Source organism: Nelusetta ayraudi, unplaced genomic scaffold, assembly GCF_046127955.1.
Source record: "Nelusetta ayraudi isolate G7.1 ecotype Tasmania unplaced genomic scaffold, CSIRO-AGI_Nayr_v1 ptg000018l, whole genome shotgun sequence".
Classification (NCBI taxonomy): domain Eukaryota; kingdom Metazoa; phylum Chordata; class Actinopteri; order Tetraodontiformes; family Monacanthidae; genus Nelusetta; species Nelusetta ayraudi.
In genome coordinates this window covers 2,724,658-2,744,062 of record NW_027466068.1, presented here as the reverse complement: position 1 = coordinate 2,744,062, position 19,405 = coordinate 2,724,658, and the positions used below count along the sequence as shown (strand labels likewise).

General features: G+C 43.5%; 2 protein-coding genes across 3 annotated transcripts; one reads left to right on the top strand and one right to left on the bottom strand.

Moving 5' to 3' along the window:
* Positions 1-202: 202 nt before the first annotated feature.
* LOC142887876 (flavin reductase (NADPH)-like) lies at positions 203-4,892 on the bottom strand. The gene is made up of 6 exons (XM_076025789.1): positions 4,778-4,892; positions 4,426-4,487; positions 2,836-3,042; positions 2,119-2,320; positions 1,622-1,786; positions 203-816 (listed from the first exon to the last, which is right to left on the bottom strand). Exons 1-6 carry the CDS (start codon positions 4,875-4,877, stop codon positions 665-667), a joined length of 888 nt encoding a protein of 295 aa, XP_075881904.1. The 5' UTR covers positions 4,878-4,892; the 3' UTR covers positions 203-664.
* Positions 4,893-6,030: 1,138 nt separating this feature from the next.
* Positions 6,031-15,188, top strand: ppef2a (protein phosphatase with EF-hand domain 2a). Of its 2 annotated transcripts, XM_076025786.1 has the most exons (17): positions 6,032-6,101; positions 6,716-6,775; positions 7,422-7,549; positions 7,629-7,683; positions 7,791-7,966; positions 8,151-8,265; positions 8,399-8,445; positions 8,588-8,754; positions 8,849-8,885; positions 9,005-9,154; positions 9,277-9,624; positions 11,247-11,432; positions 11,545-11,687; positions 12,276-12,382; positions 13,206-13,372; positions 13,655-13,742; positions 14,066-15,188. In XM_076025786.1, exons 2-17 carry the CDS (start codon positions 6,724-6,726, stop codon positions 14,317-14,319), a joined length of 2,220 nt encoding a protein of 739 aa, XP_075881901.1. In that variant the 5' UTR covers positions 6,032-6,101; positions 6,716-6,723; the 3' UTR covers positions 14,320-15,188. The 2 variants fall into 2 exon arrangements, with proteins under 2 accessions (XP_075881902.1, XP_075881901.1); XM_076025787.1 differs by lacking the exon at positions 6,716-6,775 and having other exon boundaries at positions 6,031-6,101.
* The last annotated feature ends 4,217 nt before the right edge of the window (positions 15,189-19,405 follow it).

Below are 19,405 nucleotides of genomic sequence, written 5' to 3'. Positions count from 1 at the left end.
CGAGTTAGAAAAACAATTGAACAGGTTTATTAGTGATTAGTGAGTTTTATTTTATGTAAATGAAGGCTAATTGTGGCTTTAAGAGTGTTTAAGTCGTGTGAATGGAAGCTTTTCTGTTAAAGTTTAGAGGCGAGTATTGCCGTGCCAGCAGCAAAGTGGAAATCAACTCAAAAATAAATCAGCCAAAAAAAAAAATCAACCCTGACAGCGACAAAACCTTTTTATTCTCATCTCCTCGTTGATCTGCTGCATTCATGTGACATGCCACAGAACGCTGACTGAGATTACAAGAAACAGCCGGGTGCTGACTTTTCCTCGTACATGTAAAAGTATCAGAAAAGACAGAGTTGTCTGTTGGAGTTTAGAGGCGTCACAATGCAGCATTGACTTCATCACCAGAAGGTCCAGTTTGATGTTGAGCAAAGAACAACGCCAGCATTCATTCGGGTGTGTGACACAAACCGTTCTCTGGTTGGCCTTTAAAAAAAAAAAAAAAAAAAAAACTCTGAGGAACATATTTGGCCTTTTAAGACAATACGTGTCGAAAAACAAATCAGTTCTTGTGCATGGAAGCCGGTCTGCTTGGAGGCACTATCGAATGACCTGGAGGAATGTGTGCTTGAATGGGCTTTTGGTGAGCAGGTGGTGTACTGTAGGCGGTGGCTCATTCGTACTGTTTGGTAGTCATGGCCACGCCCTTCTTGACCCAGGCGTTGCTGCTGAGCAGGGAGAGCATGAAGCGAGCCACGTCTCCCCTCCCCACGCTGCTGCCACAGTCGGGCACAAAGTATCCCTCGTGGGTCAGGAACTCTTGAGCTGGAGAGAGAACAAAGGTGAATGGGAGCTCGATGTACACGCAGTACTCTTGAGGAGCGCAGCGGGAAACAGTGCGAGCGTTCTAATGTCAGCGGGCGGTGACGTAACGCAGCGTGACCCATGGCGGAATTCGTCCCAGGGGGAATTCAACATTTCTTGGCTGAATAAAGCCGTGCTGTTTGCCATGCAGTCACACGGACGGCCAGGATAATGACGGTATAAATACAGACATTCATGTTTTACCTGCACGTGCGCTACAATGTACTGTGAATGCGACCCGGATAATTAATAGGAAAGACACCGCCTCTGGCCTCGGAACGCACCTGGGTGGGCGTGATGACTTAATAACATAATACTACATCAAAGTTCATACACACACCAGCATGTGTGTCTATGTGGGAATGTATGTGAATCTTTTCATTATTACATTTCTCCTTGACGTCATTGTATTCCTTGCCATTTCATTCAACTCTGTCCACCTATTTTTATTGAATGTACTCATGGCTCTGTAGGTGGGTATGCAAAATGCTCAACCCAATTGGATTAATAAAGTTCTCTGTATCTGCATCTAATATTTGTTTTTGTAATTTGACCTTTGAGATTCTTTGTATAGAGAGAGTCCTTGCACCGTCTTTCTCTCTTTTAAATTGTCTGATTGCACTGAAGGGGGAAAGCTTTTCAATTCCATTACACGTTGTATGATGACAATAAAAGGGCATTGTGATTCTAATTCTTCGGTGTCTGTGTCTGTGTTAAGGCAACAGTTCATTCCTGCAGGCCTGAAGCAGCTTTGCACTAATTCTACCTGTGGCAGGCTGGTTCTTCAGGCCGGGCGGGCGGACCACAGTCCAGTTTATGTCGTCAGTCTTCTGCAGTGTCTTCTCCATCTCGTACATGTTGGTGAGCAAGCTTCGGATCATTGGCAGCAGCATGAAGCGGATGATAAAAGGCGACTGCCTGCCGGAGTCGGCTAACGGCGGAAGACAGAGAACACAATCAAACTCACGGACTTGCGAGAAAAAGTCTCGGCAGTGACCAAGAGCCATTTGAATTCCCAGGAGGCAGGCGTCGTAAAAGTCAAGGTCACACAGAGAACGTGCCAGACTGGACTTCACACAGCACGCACACGGTACACGTGACTAGTGGGTTTAATACATTTCAGGAACCAAATTAAATGTTTTATTTGCACTAATAAAGATCCAAGAAAATGTTAAAAGTTAGACGTGGAGCAAAGTACATAAAAGAGCAGAGAGGGCGAGATTGGAAAGAAGCCCCTGTGAGGAACCGAGCAGCAACACTTACGCTCAGTGTACCAGGACGTCATGGTGACGATCCTGTTGACTCGAGCTTCTCTCATGGCGCTGATTACGGCGCTCATGGACTGGGAGTATCCCGTCACAGCAGAGAGCATGGAGGTCGGGAAGCCAAGGCAGGACATGATCACGTCCTGCCCTTTGAAATGAGCCTTCAGACTGTTTGCAGAGAAAATGTCTGCTTCCACCACCTGGAAGCAGCAGACAGGAAACAGCTCGAAATGAACCGCGCTTGACTTCAAGCAGTCTTCTGTTTGGGAGATGAAATGACTGAAGTCCATTATGGCCCAAGTAAGAACAGTTTCACATAAAGACTTATTCGTGACCTCCAGCCGCACCACAGCTGGCTCATTCTGAAAAATGTACATTTCTGATACGGACGACTTTTTATGTTCAGACTTTTCACGTCTTTATTATTTATTTTTGTAATGGTTCCAAGCTTCAACCATCCCGTCCTATGAAACGTCCAAGTCATCTCCACCAGGTGACGCTGACTCAGGCTGCCCCGTGTCCACTTAGCTCAGCATTCATACCAATCAAAGATCCAATTGAGGGAATAACATTGAAGCAGCAACAAGAACTTTGTGGATACCATTTAGAATCAGTCATAAAACGTTACACACGGTGGCTCTTTACAGCCACAATAAAGCATGGGACTTTGCTCTCTGCTAAAACCTTGAGCTCTGAACATGGAAAGCGACGTTACCTTGAGGAGAGCATGATGAATGGTGAGTTTGGCCGGATTCCTGACGATGGCGGTGACAGTGTGGCCCTGCTGCAGTGCCTGGTTGACCAGAAACTGTCCGGTCTGGCCCGTGGCTCCTAACACGGCGATCTTCATCCTCAGATTGTGACGCACAGGGCTCACTCCGCGCTCATTTACAGACCTCACTGCTGGCAAGTTCCCTCCCTGCTGTGCATGACCAGAAGTGAAAAATTGATTGCAACGGTCCAGTTAAAAAAGAAAGAAAGAAAAAAAAAAAAACCTTGTCTATGATATTAAGGATAAAGAGCTGGCAAGTTGGTGGAGAGTTTTCATGATGAATAAATATTTTCCTTACACAACCAATTGGCACTGATTCTGTGTCGTCACAAAACTGTATCAGATGATGGACTATAAGAACATTTGGAGAAACTGCAGCAGTTCCTAGTTTCTTTTTTCTGCCTTCCTGGAATAAAGGCGAGGGATGTCATTTTCTCTTCGGCATTTTAAAAGGGTTTGGGATTCCCATTTTCAGATCGACACGCATTTCATTTTTAATTTTCTTTATCTCAGAGGCAAGAAGCAACACCTGCAGGACACAGCGGGAAGCTGGGAGAAACATTTGAAAAGTCTTCGTACACCATGTAACATCACAAATGACTGATTTAAAAGACGGGGCTTTTAAAAAAAACAAAACATCTATTGTCATACAGATATAAAATCCCCATTACAAACATTTCCCTTCACAGAAAAGCCCCACACACATACACAGAATCAGGATTTGTCCCCCCCCCATTTATAAATAAGATGACATGCTGTGTTACATGACTTTGCAAATGCCCGGTATGAGGAAAATCCTGTCTCCATTTCAATGTCAAATGGAAGCGCTTGAAGAATGTGTTTCTTGTTGGCTTTAAAAAGCAGTTTGAACATGTAACCCTAACCCAGTCAGCCTGACATTTACTTTTCTCATGTAATGAGACCCCCGAGGCCAGTCATGCGCAATTCTTTTAGTCATTTGATCTGGTGGTTTGCTTACAACAGCATCTATCTGCAGGCTTGGAGGCTGGCAGATGCAGATCTGGCAGCCTGGCAACTTGAAAAGTCCATCCCAAAAATATTGGACGTAAAATGCCCAAAGTTTACTAGTTTTAGAACCTGTGTTTGCCTCTTCAAACGCCGAACAGTCCCGATAACTCGTCTGGCATTAAATGTTAACCGGGTGACGCGCCGGGCGCTCAAAAACGATCCACAAAGGTGCGTCACTAGTATTACGATAACAACCTTGAACTGACGTAACTGCACATTTAATACTCCGGTGGCTTCTAGTATTATATATGTGTGTGTTCTCTTTATCAGCCGAGTTGTCCAGTCAGAGGACAAATATCGTTCCGCCTTACATAGCCAGATGCATACGTCAATGACGTGTTTCAAACAACATGAGTAAACGTTAATTTAAACGAACAAACAAAGCTGTGAGTAAATGAATGCGTTACTATTTGAGTTAAACGGTTGTCAGCGGCACCTTTTTTTTTTTACACCCAAGGTGGCACCAAGGGGTCGCTAGTCTTATTTATTTATTTATTTACTCACGTCGAACGTTGACGCCTGTGCGCTGCGGCGCTTCCTTCCGGTGTCACGACAAGACTGCGTCCCTGCCGAGACGTTGAACAGTCGCCTCGCGTTTATTGCACTGTCAGTTACCAAACAGTTAACACGCCGTCACAATATTTAGTCAGCCGCGTTTCATTAAACATCAGAAGCACATTTGTAATGGCGGTTTGTCTTTCGAAATGTTTTTTTTATGAGCTGCCATAGAATAAAGCACGTGCATATTTTGGATTTCAAATATCCGTCCTGTGTGATGGTGGTAGAATTAAACAGTTCAGTAGGTCGGTAGGTAGGTATTTAATGTTCTGTGTCCGGTGAGAAGTGCACAAACTACCAGCCAGAAACAACCTTTCTCCATATGATGTTACAAAATAGCCACAGCTGTAATACACCACACTATGTAAAGTCACTGTTGACTTTATTGTGAGACGCATGCAGGCAAGCAGAACTCGGCATGACGTCGTGCGTTCAGAGGTCAGAACAGAGGGATGCGTTCAAGAGCAGAAGCGTTCTTTTCTGTTTTCACAGCGACGGTTTACACAGAGCGAATGATCAAACCAACGGCTCCCCCTTCAGTCCATAAAAGGGAGTCGCGGAAGCCTGTTTTTCACAGGTGAATATCCACCGAGATTTTTCCTCCAATTCAGTCCAAAGCAGAATGTAAGGCTTAAAACACACACACACACACACACACACACACACACACACACACACACACACACATCCTATTAGGAATTGCTTTCCTGCTTTTCACACATCTAAATGATGTCCCAAAGTTTTTTAAATAGCAACAGGTAATTTAACAGTTGTTATAAAAGAAAAGAGGAACAAAAAGTGAAACTATAGATTGCACTGACGAGATACCACAGAATGTGTTTTTTCGTACCTGGCATGAATAACTGTAACACCGTAAACCTTTGTTTGGCTTATAGTTTTGGGTTATAATTTGTCACATGTATTAAATGTTATGGAGGTATTATTTAGCGCTGATGTGTCATCATGGGATTTAAAATACAGCACCAATCAAAAAGTTTAAATATATAAAAACACCACTGCGGACACGGCCATTCATGTCTGCCTCAGCAGCCCGCACTTTTCCATTCTCAAGTGTAAAGACCTGTCTTGGCGCAGGAAGTTATTAGCTCTAGTAATCCACTTGTGGCCTGGTGCCTTGATTATGGGATCGCATGAGAGACTAAAGACTACACCACCTTCAGCACAGACCAAGGGAACTAACTGCTCATTGAGCTGCACACAGGGAATATCTGCTTTCCACACATGAAGACCCCGGACTGAGTTCCTGCTGTCCTTCATCTGCCCACAGAGAGCACGTGTGATGGACAGGACTTGTGGATCTCTGCTCTGATCGAGGTAGAATGGTCTAGGATGAAGCAATGCCAACGGTTGTTTAAGTTCTCATTGAAGCTGAGCTCGAGAAAGGTGACCAGGCAAGTGAATGTTTGATTCTGTCATGAAGTTAATTTAATCTTGCAAATGTTGATATTAAAATGCCACAGATTAGAATCAGTTTTAGCAGTTTTTCACGGTTTTTCATAGTTTTGTTTTTTGGTTAAAATGACCAAGTTTTCTATTTCTCTAATAGCAAGGAGCCCTCCTCTGATGGGATGACTTTGCCCCACTGTTAAATATCTTCACAGGTGAGAAATTCCAACCATATGTTAATTTACTAAGGCTAACTGCCCTATCAAGTTCAGATATAGACAATTATGTGGTGGGTTAGGGTTAGAGACGTCAGTAATAAACAAACAACTAAAAACATTTATGCTAGGGAGTTGTTTCCATGTCCTTTTAATGTCAGGGCCCGTCAATGTTTCCTCTATTTAGACTGCAAATTGATTGATGTAAGCCTTCACGGAATTCCGACCAAAACAGTCCTGGGATTGAGGCCAATCGCAAAGGTTAGGACTGAACCAGCACATAATGAGATTAAAAGGGCACAAAGTTGAAGGCCCCCGCAGTCTCAGCTCTCCTGCTGCAGCAGCAGCGCAGCTCCTCACTCTGTGAATGAGTGTGAGTGACTCTGACTGGCCGTACCTGGAAATACCTGTATATGTAAAACCGAGTTAAATCTCAAGCTAAGAATCCAAGACGTGAAATGACAGTTCAGTAAAGTGGTGTAAAACAGATATGTGTCATCAAGACTAATGCTAAAAATTAGGCTTGATTACCAGTGACCCTATGGTTGTTTGTTTTTGTTTGTTGTTTTTTTTTGTTATTCTTTTTTTTTTAATTTGCCTTGACAACTGAACAGCAGCAGTCATGGGATGTGGCGTCACAAAGTCTGACCAATTCCACAAACACTCCAAAAAAGGTAAACAGACTGGTGGTTGACACGTAAAAGATAAACTATCCCATCGTACCTACCAGCACTATGTGCGTCAGAGCATGAACGTGTCTTTGTTTCTTTTTGCTCTGCTGCGTGCAAGCTGTTACAAGTAAGCCACTTCTGTCTTGTTTTGTTTGCTGTGTTTGGTGCAATAGTTTGCCAGATGTTTACTTTCCGTTCCTGTCAGTTCATACCACAGAGATGTAGATCAGGCTAGAAAAAGACACGTAAACATGTTAAGTTACAACAAAAGTGACACATTTTATCATGACCCTAACACAAGATCAATATGAGAGCCCGGCTCAAGTACTTTAATTTGCCTCTGCTATTTTAATGATAGAGGGCGGGGAGACGGGCAGTGGTGGTGGGGGCAAGTTGTCAGTCTCTGTCTATTATGGTCTGTTTCATTTAGCAGTTGCCCACCCTAACCCTACAGCATGGCAAACATTTGGCAAGTTGTGATTAAAAAGTGAAGCACAAAACTGTTTTAACGATGCAGCATTTAGTCGCAGACTCGCATGTAAAACATTTAAAAATGGCAGAAGGAAAAAGCTGAGCTAAGTCTCACTCTCAATCATATGTATTGTGTTTTCTCCCAGTGTGATTTATTATCTGTCTTGTTCCGCGTCAGCCTTAAGAGCGGCCGTCCTGATTCAGCGATGGTACCGTCAGTATGTGGCCCGAACGGAGATGAGGCGGAGATACACGTGGCACATCTTCCAGTCCATCGAGTACTCTGGAGAGCAGGCTCAGATAAAGGTGGAAAAACTTTAGGTGCAGATTGAATCACAAAAACATACACAACAACATACAATAACATCCTCTCCTTCCTACGCAGCTGTATAACTTCCTCGGTTACCTCATGGATAATTTTACACCAGCGAGCAACGAACGTAAGATTCTCACTCTGACAACCCGTATTACCTGAACCTTACAAGCCTTTTTTCCCTTCATGCGCCACGCTGTTCTATTGAATGCAAACCTCCGGTCCTCCCACTAGGAAATTTAATCTCGCACATCTTCCGGGAGAATGAGGTGTGTCGTGATGCCGAGTGGGAGAGGCACTTCTGCTACAGGAATATCGAGGTGCCAGAGATTTACTCGGGCCCTCACCTCACCTTCCCCCTGACGGTGGAGCAGGCAGTCGGGCTGGTGGAGGCCTTCAGGAACAAGAGAGTATGTGCACGTTGCTCCTTATTAGTCTGGTGCCCAAATGCCTTCTCTTCACCTTGACTCTTATTTTTAGAACAATAGCACACCAGTCTGTCAGTGAACTCTCCAGGAATGAGTCCAACCTTCACTTTCTTGTTCACGTAGAGTTCCAAAGTCTCCTCCTCTAACAAGTTTGTTGTCTCAGTAGCAGCTGCACTCCCGCTACGTCCTGCAGCTCCTGCTGGAGACGTGGAAACGGATGCGGATGTTGCCCAATATCAACCGCATCTCCACCTGCCAGAGCAAAGAGATCACAATCTGTGGTGAGCTGACTTGGATTTAACTTGAATTTGGAATATTGTTGCAAATTTGAATAAATGCAATGCCAGCGTGTTTCTTCTGTGGTTGCTCTTATGCGGCTGTGTTTGTTGTTCTAAATAAATCCTCAAATTACAGGTGATTTACACGGTCAAATGGAGGATCTGCTGCTCATTTTCTATAAGGTCAGAAGCCAAGATTTGAACTTAATTTGTTATTAACATAGCAGCATTCATATATATATGTATATATTTATTTATTTATTTATTTATTTTTAATTAAAGGTGTGTGTTTTCTGACCTTTAACCCGCGGGTGCTTTGTCACAGAACGGGATGCCGTCTTTGGAGAAGCCCTATTTGTTTAACGGCGACTTTGTGGACCGAGGAAAAGACTCGATCGAGATCCTCATCATCCTGTTTGCGTTCCTGCTCGTCTACCCGAGTGACGTCTACCTCAACAGAGGAAATCACGAAGACCACATAGTCAACCTGAGGTACCATTCGTCTCATCGCTCAGGGCCAGCGGGCACAAACAAAGTCCTCACATAAAAAAAATTCTCTCTTCTTGTGGCTCTTTGGCCTGCGCAGGTACGGCTTCACCAAGGAGGTGTTGACTAAATACAAGGTGAGTTCATGTCAACCCGAAGCGGATCCTTGCCACAACCATTGCCAAGAAGATAGATAGATAGATAGATAGATAGATAGATAGATGAGTTGAGGTCATCCTGTCCTGTGTTTCCTCAGATGCACGGCAAACGGATCCTGAAGCTGCTGCAGAAGATCTTCAGCTGGTTGCCATTGGCCACAGTGATTGACCAGAGGGTGCTGGTGCTCCACGGTGGAATCTCCGACGTCACCGATCTTGGTCTCCTCGCCAGACTCGACAGGCACAATGTGAGGGACAGACAGTGAATTCCTCCCAGAGCTGCATTTATGTCTCTTTTTCTTTTATCACTTGTTACCTAAAGAGCTGTCCTCATCTGCCGCCCCCCCCACCCCACCCCCGCCCCCGCCAGTACGTTTCCGCACTGAGGCCTCCAAAGAGAAGGAGAATCCAGGCCTCGACAGGGACCTCCATCGACTCAGACGTGGACGAGGAGATCTGGTCCCAGAACAAGCTCTTCCAGCGCCGGACGTCTCTCACCTTTCCCAAACCCATCGGGACCCGCGACAGCTTCCACAACCGCTCGCTGCAGGACTTCTCCAACAGGATCAAGCTGAGCGTGGAGGACGAGCTGGACAGTCAGAGGAGGAAGCAGTCCATTTACAACTGGAGCGGAACAGAGAAGGAGGTCCAAGCCAGAAGTCCACCTCAGTCCTCAGATTCCCTCAACAACGACACGCTGAACGACGAATGGAAACAGGTGATGAACAAGTAGAAAATGTCCCACTATGTCTGTGCGCTAAAGTCTGTTTAGCATTTGCTTAGTCCACTTCAATGCTGTGTCCAAAGCTTCACAGTCCTTCTCTTTGAAGGATATTTATTGTACTGTAAACAGTTGCTAATCTGCGAACAGTTGCTAATCTAATGGATTCCAAACAAATGGTCATTCCTGCAGCTAGAGTCCTGCTCTGCTCGCAGAAACTCCCTGTGCGCTAATGACGTCAGAGGTTTCCGAGTTGGAAAGCTGGTGGCCTGCATTGCACAGATTAAAGGGAAGAGGTTTAATCCCAGGTCTTGACCTTCGATGTCCTGGATGGTGCTGATTCACTCGCATGGGCGTAAACACCCCGGCAGTGTGGAGCGACACACCTCAGGGGAGGATTGTTGACAAAGGCCTCAACACGCTTTAATCCATCGCGTCATTAATCCCTCTGCGGCGAGATCAATCTGCTTTACAGATCGGCCGTCACCACCTCAAAGCCGAGCTGTTGGAGTTTAGCGAGCTCCATCGCCTCAGCCTCACTCCACTGGACCAAGTCCAGACTTGCTCTGTGACTGAACCAATGGAGCTTTTCAAGTGCCAAACTTCTTTATTTTTTTGACATTCAATCATTCTGACCTTTTAAATCAGTCACATTGCATATACTTTTGCAATGTTTCCCCCTAACATTTTATAGTTTTAGCTTGACCTTGTCCAGGGGCAGGTGTGGGCAAACTACGGCCTCTGGGCTGTCTGTGGCCCGAACTTGAAGAAATTGTATTAATTTCAAGTCATAAAATAGCTGTTTTTCATCCATTTTTCCATTGTTTTAAGAGTCATTTCAATGAAGAGCTAAATACGGTGGCGCTTCAAAGACAGATATTTTGTTGTAATGCTTTTGTTCATTTTCAATTGACATTAAATCACAGGTTTATATTGTTTTCTCCTGAGGTGCATCACCAAAACAGTCCATCCATCTACTCCTGCTCCGGCCCCTATGTCAAATTTTAGAACCAATTGTGGCCGACCAGTGAAAAAGTTTTCCCTCTCAAATGACTCGAAAGCAAAATTGCTATGCTAATGCAAATAGAGACATTTATTTTCAAAAACTTAAACTTGACTTGAACATTAAATGGCTTTTAAGCCCCAAACCCACAAAACACCAGCAGTCTCAGAAGGTACTGGACTTGACATGTCAAGACTCAAGGGACTTACTCATACAGTGAAGATGGTGACGTGAAGCCACACAAATCAAGAGCAAAACTATTGATGGAACACCGGTGGGAACAATCGGGGAACGAACAGATGTGGAAAATATCAACCAAAATAAAACAGGAAGTGAAGACAAGACAATATTAGTCACCTAAGATGAACATTAAACATGAAACTCTAAACAGGAAGTGAAACTATGACACAGAATGTGTCAGTAAAATAAATCTGAGAGTGCACAATGAGACAATGTATAAACCAGAAAAAATACAATATATAATATATGTTTTTATATTGACAGCCCAAACCAAAACCCAACGAAAATGGGACATCACTCCTTGGTTCAGAAACCCCATTAAGTAACCGGCTGCTTCACTGTTCAATGAACTGCCTTTCGTGTCGACCGCCTCCAGATCCTGGACCTGTTGTGGAGCGACCCAATGACCCAGGACGGCTGCGTTCCCAACGAGGTGCGGGGTGGGGGCTGCTACTGGGGCCCCGACGTCACCGAGGACTTCCTGAACAGGCACAACCTGCAGCTCATCATCCGCTCCCATGAGTGCAAGCAGGAGGGTTACGAGTTCTGCCACAACCGTAAGGTGAGCTCAGGCACCGGCAGAGGCGTTTATATAGTATGGTTCAGCATATTTTGACACGTTGTCTTTAAATGCTGGTGAGCTGCACTGACTCCTGGTCACCTCCTCCACTCAGGTCCTCACTCTGTTCTCCGCATCCAACTACTACGATGTGGGCAGCAACCGAGGGGCATACGTAAAGCTGGGCCCAGATCTTGTGCCTTATGTGGTTCAGTACCAAGCCAGCAGCATGACCAGAGAGCTCAGCGTCAGACAAAGGTAGGAAAGCAAGCAAGCACACAGACAAAGAGCAAAATGCAGCAGAACAGCTGCAGGTTATTTTTCCAACGTAAACGTCCCATCTACATTTAATCCAGAGGGAGCTTAAATTCCATTACTGCATGGAAATCTGTAAAGCTTCTCCCACAATGGTCTGAGTTCACCAGTCACCAGAACTGTGTCACCATTTTCACAGCCGAGGCGGCCAAGAAGTTTTGTAAACACTGAAAAAAAGGATAGGAGAAGATAAAGAAGGCAAGAGCGACAAAGACACGAGACATAAAGACACTTTGGCTACAACCCAAAATGAGGAAGTGATTAGAAGGGGACAGGAAATGAGGAAGGCAAAAAGAGTGAAAGGTTAAAAGAGAAAAGACATCACACGATTGCAAGTCTATAACGATAATGACGGAGGAAAAAATTTGAAAGATGAATTTAAAAAAATCAAAGTTGTCACAATCAATTACTTTTACAATTGCACAACTGCACAATACAAATGTGTTGACATAGACAAGACTTTTGGATGAATTATGGGGGGAAACACTGTATTTTTTTCATCTCTGGTCATTATGCTCATCTCATCTCCAGCGTGGGGAGAACGGAGCGCTCGGCCCTTAAAGTCCTGCGAGAGCAGCTTTTCGCTCACAAGTCCGACCTCATCGGTGCCTTCAAGAAGTTGGACAGAAACAGCACAGGTGCGTCACGGTTCACAGAGCGGCTCAGTCCCCTGGGATTTAGGTGCGAGTTCATTTTCTATTACGCCTCCCCGGCCTTTCGCCCCCTTGTGCATCTCAAAGTGCGGGTGGCCCTCAGGGGAGGAAACGTGAGATCATGCTTTTGTCCTCTGAAGGGAACGTTTTCAATAAAAGCAAAGCATCAGTTCACACCAGCACATACTGCAGTTTCACAGAAACTGTTCAGGGTTTACTTTAACTCTGCGAATAAACAGATATTGTGCAAGGTTCACTTAATAATTTATATTGCGGCTCATGGTGAAATCTAACTTGACCTTTGAATTAGATAAATATTTAGAAATATTTCTTAGGCCACTGTTTGATCACATGTTCAGTGACTCCAGCACTTGCCTGTGATGCTGCAAAATCCAAGAGGATTCAGTTCCAAAACAGTGAAAAAGTGAATAAATAAATTTAAATGTTACATTTTACAATATCAACTCACACCAGTACGCTGTATGTATACACATCAAACGTTGCAGTCTTGTGGAGTTCATTCAATGAGCCCTTAATTAAGCGTTTTGGGTTGTGTGAAGAAGAGGTTTTCTCTGATATTTTACAATATCAGCTCAGCTCAGTGGTCTAGTGGTAGAGGGTCCACCTTGAGACTGGTAGGTTGATTCCCAATGATTCCCGGGCACGGAACCGCTGCTGCCCACTGCTCCCTCAGGGGATGATGGGTCAAATGCAGAGGAGAAATTTTGCATCCCTTGGGATGTGATCAGTGGGACCTTAACTTTAACTTATCAGAGTTGTAGCAGTAAGACAATGTTTCCTGCTCCAGGTCTTGTGTCGGTAAACGAGTGGGCCTCAGCCGTGGAGAGTGTGATGCACCTCGGCCTGCCCTGGAGGATGCTGCGCAGTCAGCTGGCCACCGTCAGGACCAGCGACGGCATGATCAACTACCACGACTGGTTCAATGAGATCGCCATCTCCGGAACCAACACTGATGTAAGCACACAGCGACAGTTCCTGAGCTTGAAGGAGAGGAGATCATGGCCTGTGTAGATTGAACTTGTTGTTGTTGTTGTTGTTGTTGTTGTTGTAACTGGGTGACAGTAGGAGGCTAACGGGTTGTACTATGATAACCATATAGACAGAGCACACGCTGTATATTCACTGGATATCATGTATGTACAACTTAACTGTTGCTAATTTTTTCATCAAGCAGTTAAAAGATATATGTATCTTAATATACAAATCAGTGGGTTCTCATTGTTTCTCCTCTTGCAGCACATTGATCAGAGTTTACTTGAGACTTTGTATCGCCACCGCTCCACCTTGGAGACCATCTTCAGAATCGTTGACACGGACAACTCGGGTAAGATGGTTTTACCAGAACACGCTATGCACAAATGCGCACATTTGTTCAAATGTCCACACAGTGAGGTGGATGGCATGGTAGATAGATTTCTAAGTCTGGCACGGATTTGTCTTCTGAGTGAAACCCTAGTTTAATCCAGGTCACGCAGTGTTTGTGTTTACAGAGGAAGAGGATCAACCTACTGATATACTGGTCTCCACCCCCCACATCTGACCACACACATGCACACAGACACACACTAACACACTTAAACTTAGTAAGTCTAATCCTTCACCCCGCCTCCCCCTCTTTCTTTCTAAATCCTCCTCCGCCACTGCCAGGCTTCATCAGCATAGAGGACTTCAGGCAGACCTGGAAGCTGCTGAGCGTCTACCTGAAGATGGAGATCACGGACGAGGCCATCTCCGACCTGGCCATCACCATTGACAGTAACCAGGACGGCAGCATCGACATCGACGAGTTTATGGAGGCCTTCCGCCTCACGGACAAGAAGAGCCGGCTGGAGCGAGGGCGCAGCATGTTCATGGGGACGGCCAACGACCTCACCAAGCTGGACGTGGACCCCAACATTTGAAAAGTGGGAACACAACATGGGGGCCGAGCCCGGGGGCCGAGCCCGGGGGCCGAGCCCGGGGGCCGAGCCCGGGGGCCGAGCCCGGACCTGCAGGACCCCGCAGCAGAAGGGCGTGGGAGACGCCAGCCCAACGCAAGCTAGTCTCATGACGCACACTTAAGACGTAGGATTGCAGCTAAGCAACAGTCATGAGCGCAGCTCACAGGGGATTAGAAAGACGGCAGAGTTAGAAGGATTTATCAGCTGGTTTTCATTATGAAGCCGTTAAAACAGAACACTAGCAAACTGTAACAAACCATACGAAAGCAATTCGAGGACAATTGCAAAAATGAAAAAAAAAAAAAAATACAAAAATAAGCAGAGATTTGATGCTATGAAACCCCACACACTGGTCCCTAAAATTATTTCTATTTTGAAAAGGAGCAACCATGTTATTCTTCGTTATTATAATATGGCTCTGTGCATTCCTTTAATTCTTCATTTTTGACTTCTACTATCTTTAAATCCGTGTAATCTTTAACTATTTACTCCAAAAAGCAGTAGATACAAGAACTAAACAAAATATCTAATGAAAAAAAATTGCTGTTGAAATGGATTATTTTCGGCTGTATTTTAATTTAAATGGTGCCTTAGCAGTAGACATTGCTGCCAACAGCTGCTGTCTTGTACACGCCAGGGATCGCTACAGGAAATTTGTAATTTTTTGATTGCAGGATGGATCTTCTCAGAGTTGTTGCTGAATTAAAAACCAGGTTATTGTGTCATTTATTTCCAAAAAAAAATATCCCTTAAAAATGCATTGCTGGGAATTTGCTGTAAGGGCTTTTCTGCACACGTGTTTCTGTGTAAATAAAGGTGGAACCAGAGGAGTCCTTGTTTAGCTAGTCAAATCGTCATATTCAGCAGGTAGCATTTAAATAGCACACCACGGCAACTGAAATGGACCAAAGTGCTTTACAGACTAATGGCAATAGAATATGCAAAAAAAAGACCACTTGTAACAAAACTTTAGTGTTCAGTTTTTACAGTTTATCTTTGACCAAAGTCAAAAGTCACGTTTAACTAAAAAAAAAAAAAAAAAAGAAGCAAACAGTAAAAATAATCAAACGATTTATGTTTTGTTGTTGTTAGTTGAAGACGTCAGGATGCACTAGTAAAAATGGAAAGTTGGACAATATGTTGGTATTTTTGGTCAAAATAATCGATCAATGTAAATACATCTCAGTGTTGAAACTGTGAAATTCGAGAGAGGCGCTGTCTTTTTTTCTTTCTTTTTTTTTTTAATATATATACTGTATATGCTTTAGATCGTGTAGTTACAGTTTTTAGACTCGCCGCTAGGGGGCAGAAAATAATCATTAATGCGTGCAGCCAGGAACCTTAGCGCTGCTGTGGGCTCGTCAGCGTTTTAAATCTGCAGTCTGACACTGTGGAATCCCTGAGAGCGCCGCACCCTGGGTTTGAGCTGATAATAAAAAAAATATTTGAGCAGCTAAATCATCTGACACATACATCTTTGGTTGGATTAACTTCAATTTGACTTGAAAAAAAACATTAAAAAAAAACAGTTATAGATGTAAAAAGCATGTCAGAACTGGGGGGGAGCAGTCAAGATGGAGATCAGCTTAAAAGCAAAGCGGAGACTACACATACAGTCATATTTTACCTGGAAAAGACAGCTTGGCCTCAGAACGAACTTGTGCAGCCTCTTGATCTTTGAAGTAATTTCCTGTGATGGAGAAACACATATCCTGCTGGCTGCTGCAGAAACACTCCCAAGTCAAAAGGCTGGAGCTGATGGGGACATCTTACACCATTCTTAAGCTCTTAAGAGTCTAAGGGGCAGTCTGACCAACACAGCACATTTTATATGTTAGACAAACAATTACTGCATGCAAAACACGTAGTTACATGATTTTCATGGCTCTTTTGTGTATGTATAGTACAGTATATTTCCCACAAGAAAAATAGAAAAATACTTACTTGTACAACAAATACTCATGATAACACACACACACACACACACACACACACACACACACACACACACACACACACACACACACAATACATATGATAATCTTGTAAGATTGCTGTATAACTAAGACTGAATTCTCACAAATCCGTGTAGAAAAGCTCAAATTTGAATAGTTGAGTTTTTCAGTTCGGCCAATCGGCGTATTTCGCTGAGAAAAGTGGTGGGCGTTACTACCAGGTTTCGGTTGTTAACAAAACAGGAAGCTGCCACTAGTGTGTCAGCATAGGTAAAAAAGAAAAAAAAGAAAAAAGTGTCAACCACAGCTTGGATGCTGAAATAGCATTAGTTGTTTAGTTTTGTTTTTCCGTCCGAAAACTGGACACTGCGAAACTCTGCTGTTACCAACTTGGTGAACTAGCGGTGAAGAACTCAGCAATTTGTCAGCTTTAAATGTCATCAACAATCATCTTTTAAAAATGTTCTGTTCTTTCAGTACAAGAAAAAAAAAACTCTGCAATCATATTACATATTACATTTGGCCAGATGGTGAAAAGTTAGTTAGGCTATGCAATTAAAAGAAGAAGTGAAAAACTAGTTGAAAGGTTTCTGTAGATGTGTTCGGCCTTTACCCTTCACCCGGTTGGTGGGATTTCAAGTTGATATTGATTTCTGGGGGCGTTTCCTTGTATAAACTGTGCTATTTGAGTTAAATCATTGCTCAAAAAACCTCTTCACGGGGCAGCCGTGTGCCGTTCAGACCGCTTGATGACTTTGCAGTCTGTGGAAAGGGACACGTTTGCACAAGATAGAGGAAGGGGGTTAGCAAAGGGGAAACAAAGCTGAAAGAGCGTGTGATGAACTCTGGAAACCTCACGAAGAGCAGCTTGACCAAAACTGACCAGAAACTGGTCAGTTGCATCAAGCGCTTTTTGTTCACGTAGTCTTCATTGGCACCAACCCCCCCCCCAGCGCCTCAACAGTAAGACCACCCGCTGGAGGTGAACAATGGATTCTCTCTCCTCAAAAAATAGGCCTAACTGCCTTCTGCTATTGTCCCATTTGCAGCCAATGGGTGAGTTTGGGTGTTGGTGGGTGTACATATCTGCTTACATAAAGCCACTGGGTTTGTTTCTTATGTCTCAAGGTTAGTATCAAGCCCTTGAGAAATACTGTTGCTTCTTTCCAAAGCTGTAAAACTTGCACACCTACACTACCAGTCAAAAGTTTGGACACACCTGTTTCTTCTTTATCTTAACTCGTTTCTACGCTGTAGATACACTGAGGACATTAGGACCAAGACATGTGGATAAATGTGGCAGGAGAAAAAAAAAAAAAAAAATCTAAATATAATATGTTATATCTATTTTAAATGAAGCGTGGCTGTTCTAGATCATCTAAAATATAAAACTTGCTTGCGTTATTGCACACTTTTTTTGTTTAATCCATATTCCATAAGTAGTATAATGTAGTATAGTCATGTATGCATCCAAACCTTTAACTGGTAGTGTATATGATAATGGATTGCATCTCAAAGAAATAACAAACGCAGTACTTGTAAAACATTGCAATGTCTTGGAAAAGCTAGCGTGAGAGAGTGGATCCAAATTCCTTAGAGGAACTCTCATAACATGACTGGAAAAGCTGTGGACTTTTGTCGGGAAGACACTCCTCCACGAGGAGGGAGTGCCGCGGCTCCATGCTTAAAGGCTGATGTCTTGCGTTTTGGTAAACAACCAGTTTATCGCACTTGTACCTCTTACATTCTTTTCAGTGAGCCTGCATTTCAAACTACTCCCCCGGGCTACCCCACCTTTCACTGGCTACCGACACAGAAGTTTCTGATTCATTGCCACTGGGGCAGCAGAGGAAGGACTCAAAACAATAAAAACGGATGCCCGGTAATCCATTTGCTTGAAAGATTCATCATTTGATTTAGTGAGGTGTTCCTCTTGTTATTTTACACCTTCAAGTTGGACTTTTCAACGGCACACAGCTATTACGTTTCTTTTACGTTCCACACAAACAGCAGGAGACTGTGAGCAGTTTTGCATGAGCTGCAACTTTTATTTTTTTTGCAAATACACTAGAAATGTTTACAAAAGCACTGTAGAAACATCTGTGCAGTGTAAATTATCAAAACTAAAAATGGATATTACTCTGAATTCATTTTGCACCTTCCATGACAAGCGGGATTGTCATCGTCAGCAGCAAAACAAATTAGCATTTATACGAAGAGGAAAAAAGTCTGTTAGTGACTTCAGACCGTCAAAGTGTGGCTATCAAGCCGAAGAGCAATTTAAGGAGAAACAGAATAATAATAATAAAAAAAGTGTGTGTGTGGGAGGGGGGGGGGGGGGGTTGGTATGGCACAAGTGCTCATCCCTGAAGGAGGGCTTCATTCATCTAGATACTAGGTCACATGGCAAAATGCTTCACTTTACTCAATCCTTAAGATAATCAGCCTTCCAGTCCAAAATAATTAACATCACTCCAGTTGGACAAAAGAAAAAAAAAAAAAAACAGAAAAAAACGGTGCATTGGCTCCACAAATAGTTTTCTTGAACACAACTTCTCAAATAAATCTGACACAAACAATCTTTAACCAAACATTCAGAAACACTCTAAATCAACCTTTACACTTTGTCCTTATATTTTCTTAGAGTTCCACAAAAATGAAATGATCGGAAATTAAATGTGCTGAACTTTACAAAAAAAAAAAAAAAAAAAAAAAAGGAAAAAAAAAGGGAAGCAACCCTAAAGAGGTCAAACTAACAGAGATACATAAATATCATGTGGCCCCTTGTAAAAAACAAAACAAAAAATAATAATCAGGTAAAACAAACTCAAATGTATTCATACAGTCCAGTATTGCTCCGTCTTAAATAATACTGAGATTTGCTCACAGGGAGCACCGATCACCTCTGTTTGCTTTTGCACCAGGTGACAAAGAGCAACGTGCATCAGAACCGCTCACTTGTACTGTCCTTTCTTTCTTTTAAAGTTTGCCTTGATGTTGACGCACCTCCGATCACTTTGACAAGACCACCGCCAATACTTCACATTAGACTGGTGTGGCACGATTGAAAAAAAAATAAAAATAATTAAAAA

Excerpts from the sequence above, each read along its gene's own strand:
- ppef2a (XM_076025786.1), top strand. The coding sequence starts at position 6,724 with ATGGGATGTGGCGTCACAAAGTCTGACCAATTCCACAAACACTCCAAA. Across the intron at positions 7,684-7,790 it reads TACACCAGCGAGCAACGAAC|GAAATTTAATCTCGCACATC; the intron begins GTAAGATTCTCA and ends TCCTCCCACTAG. Across the intron at positions 11,433-11,544 it reads AGTTCTGCCACAACCGTAAG|GTCCTCACTCTGTTCTCCGC; the intron begins GTGAGCTCAGGC and ends TCCTCCACTCAG.
- LOC142887876 (XM_076025789.1), bottom strand. The coding sequence starts at position 4,877 with ATGCGTCTCACAATAAAGTCAACAGTGACTTTACATAGTGTGGTGTAT. Across the intron at positions 4,488-4,777 it reads AGAAAGGTTGTTTCTGGCTG|GGACGCAGTCTTGTCGTGAC; the intron begins GTAGTTTGTGCA and ends ACGTCTCGGCAG. Across the intron at positions 3,043-4,425 it reads CACAGGCGTCAACGTTCGAC|CAGGGAGGGAACTTGCCAGC; the intron begins GTGAGTAAATAA and ends GGTCATGCACAG.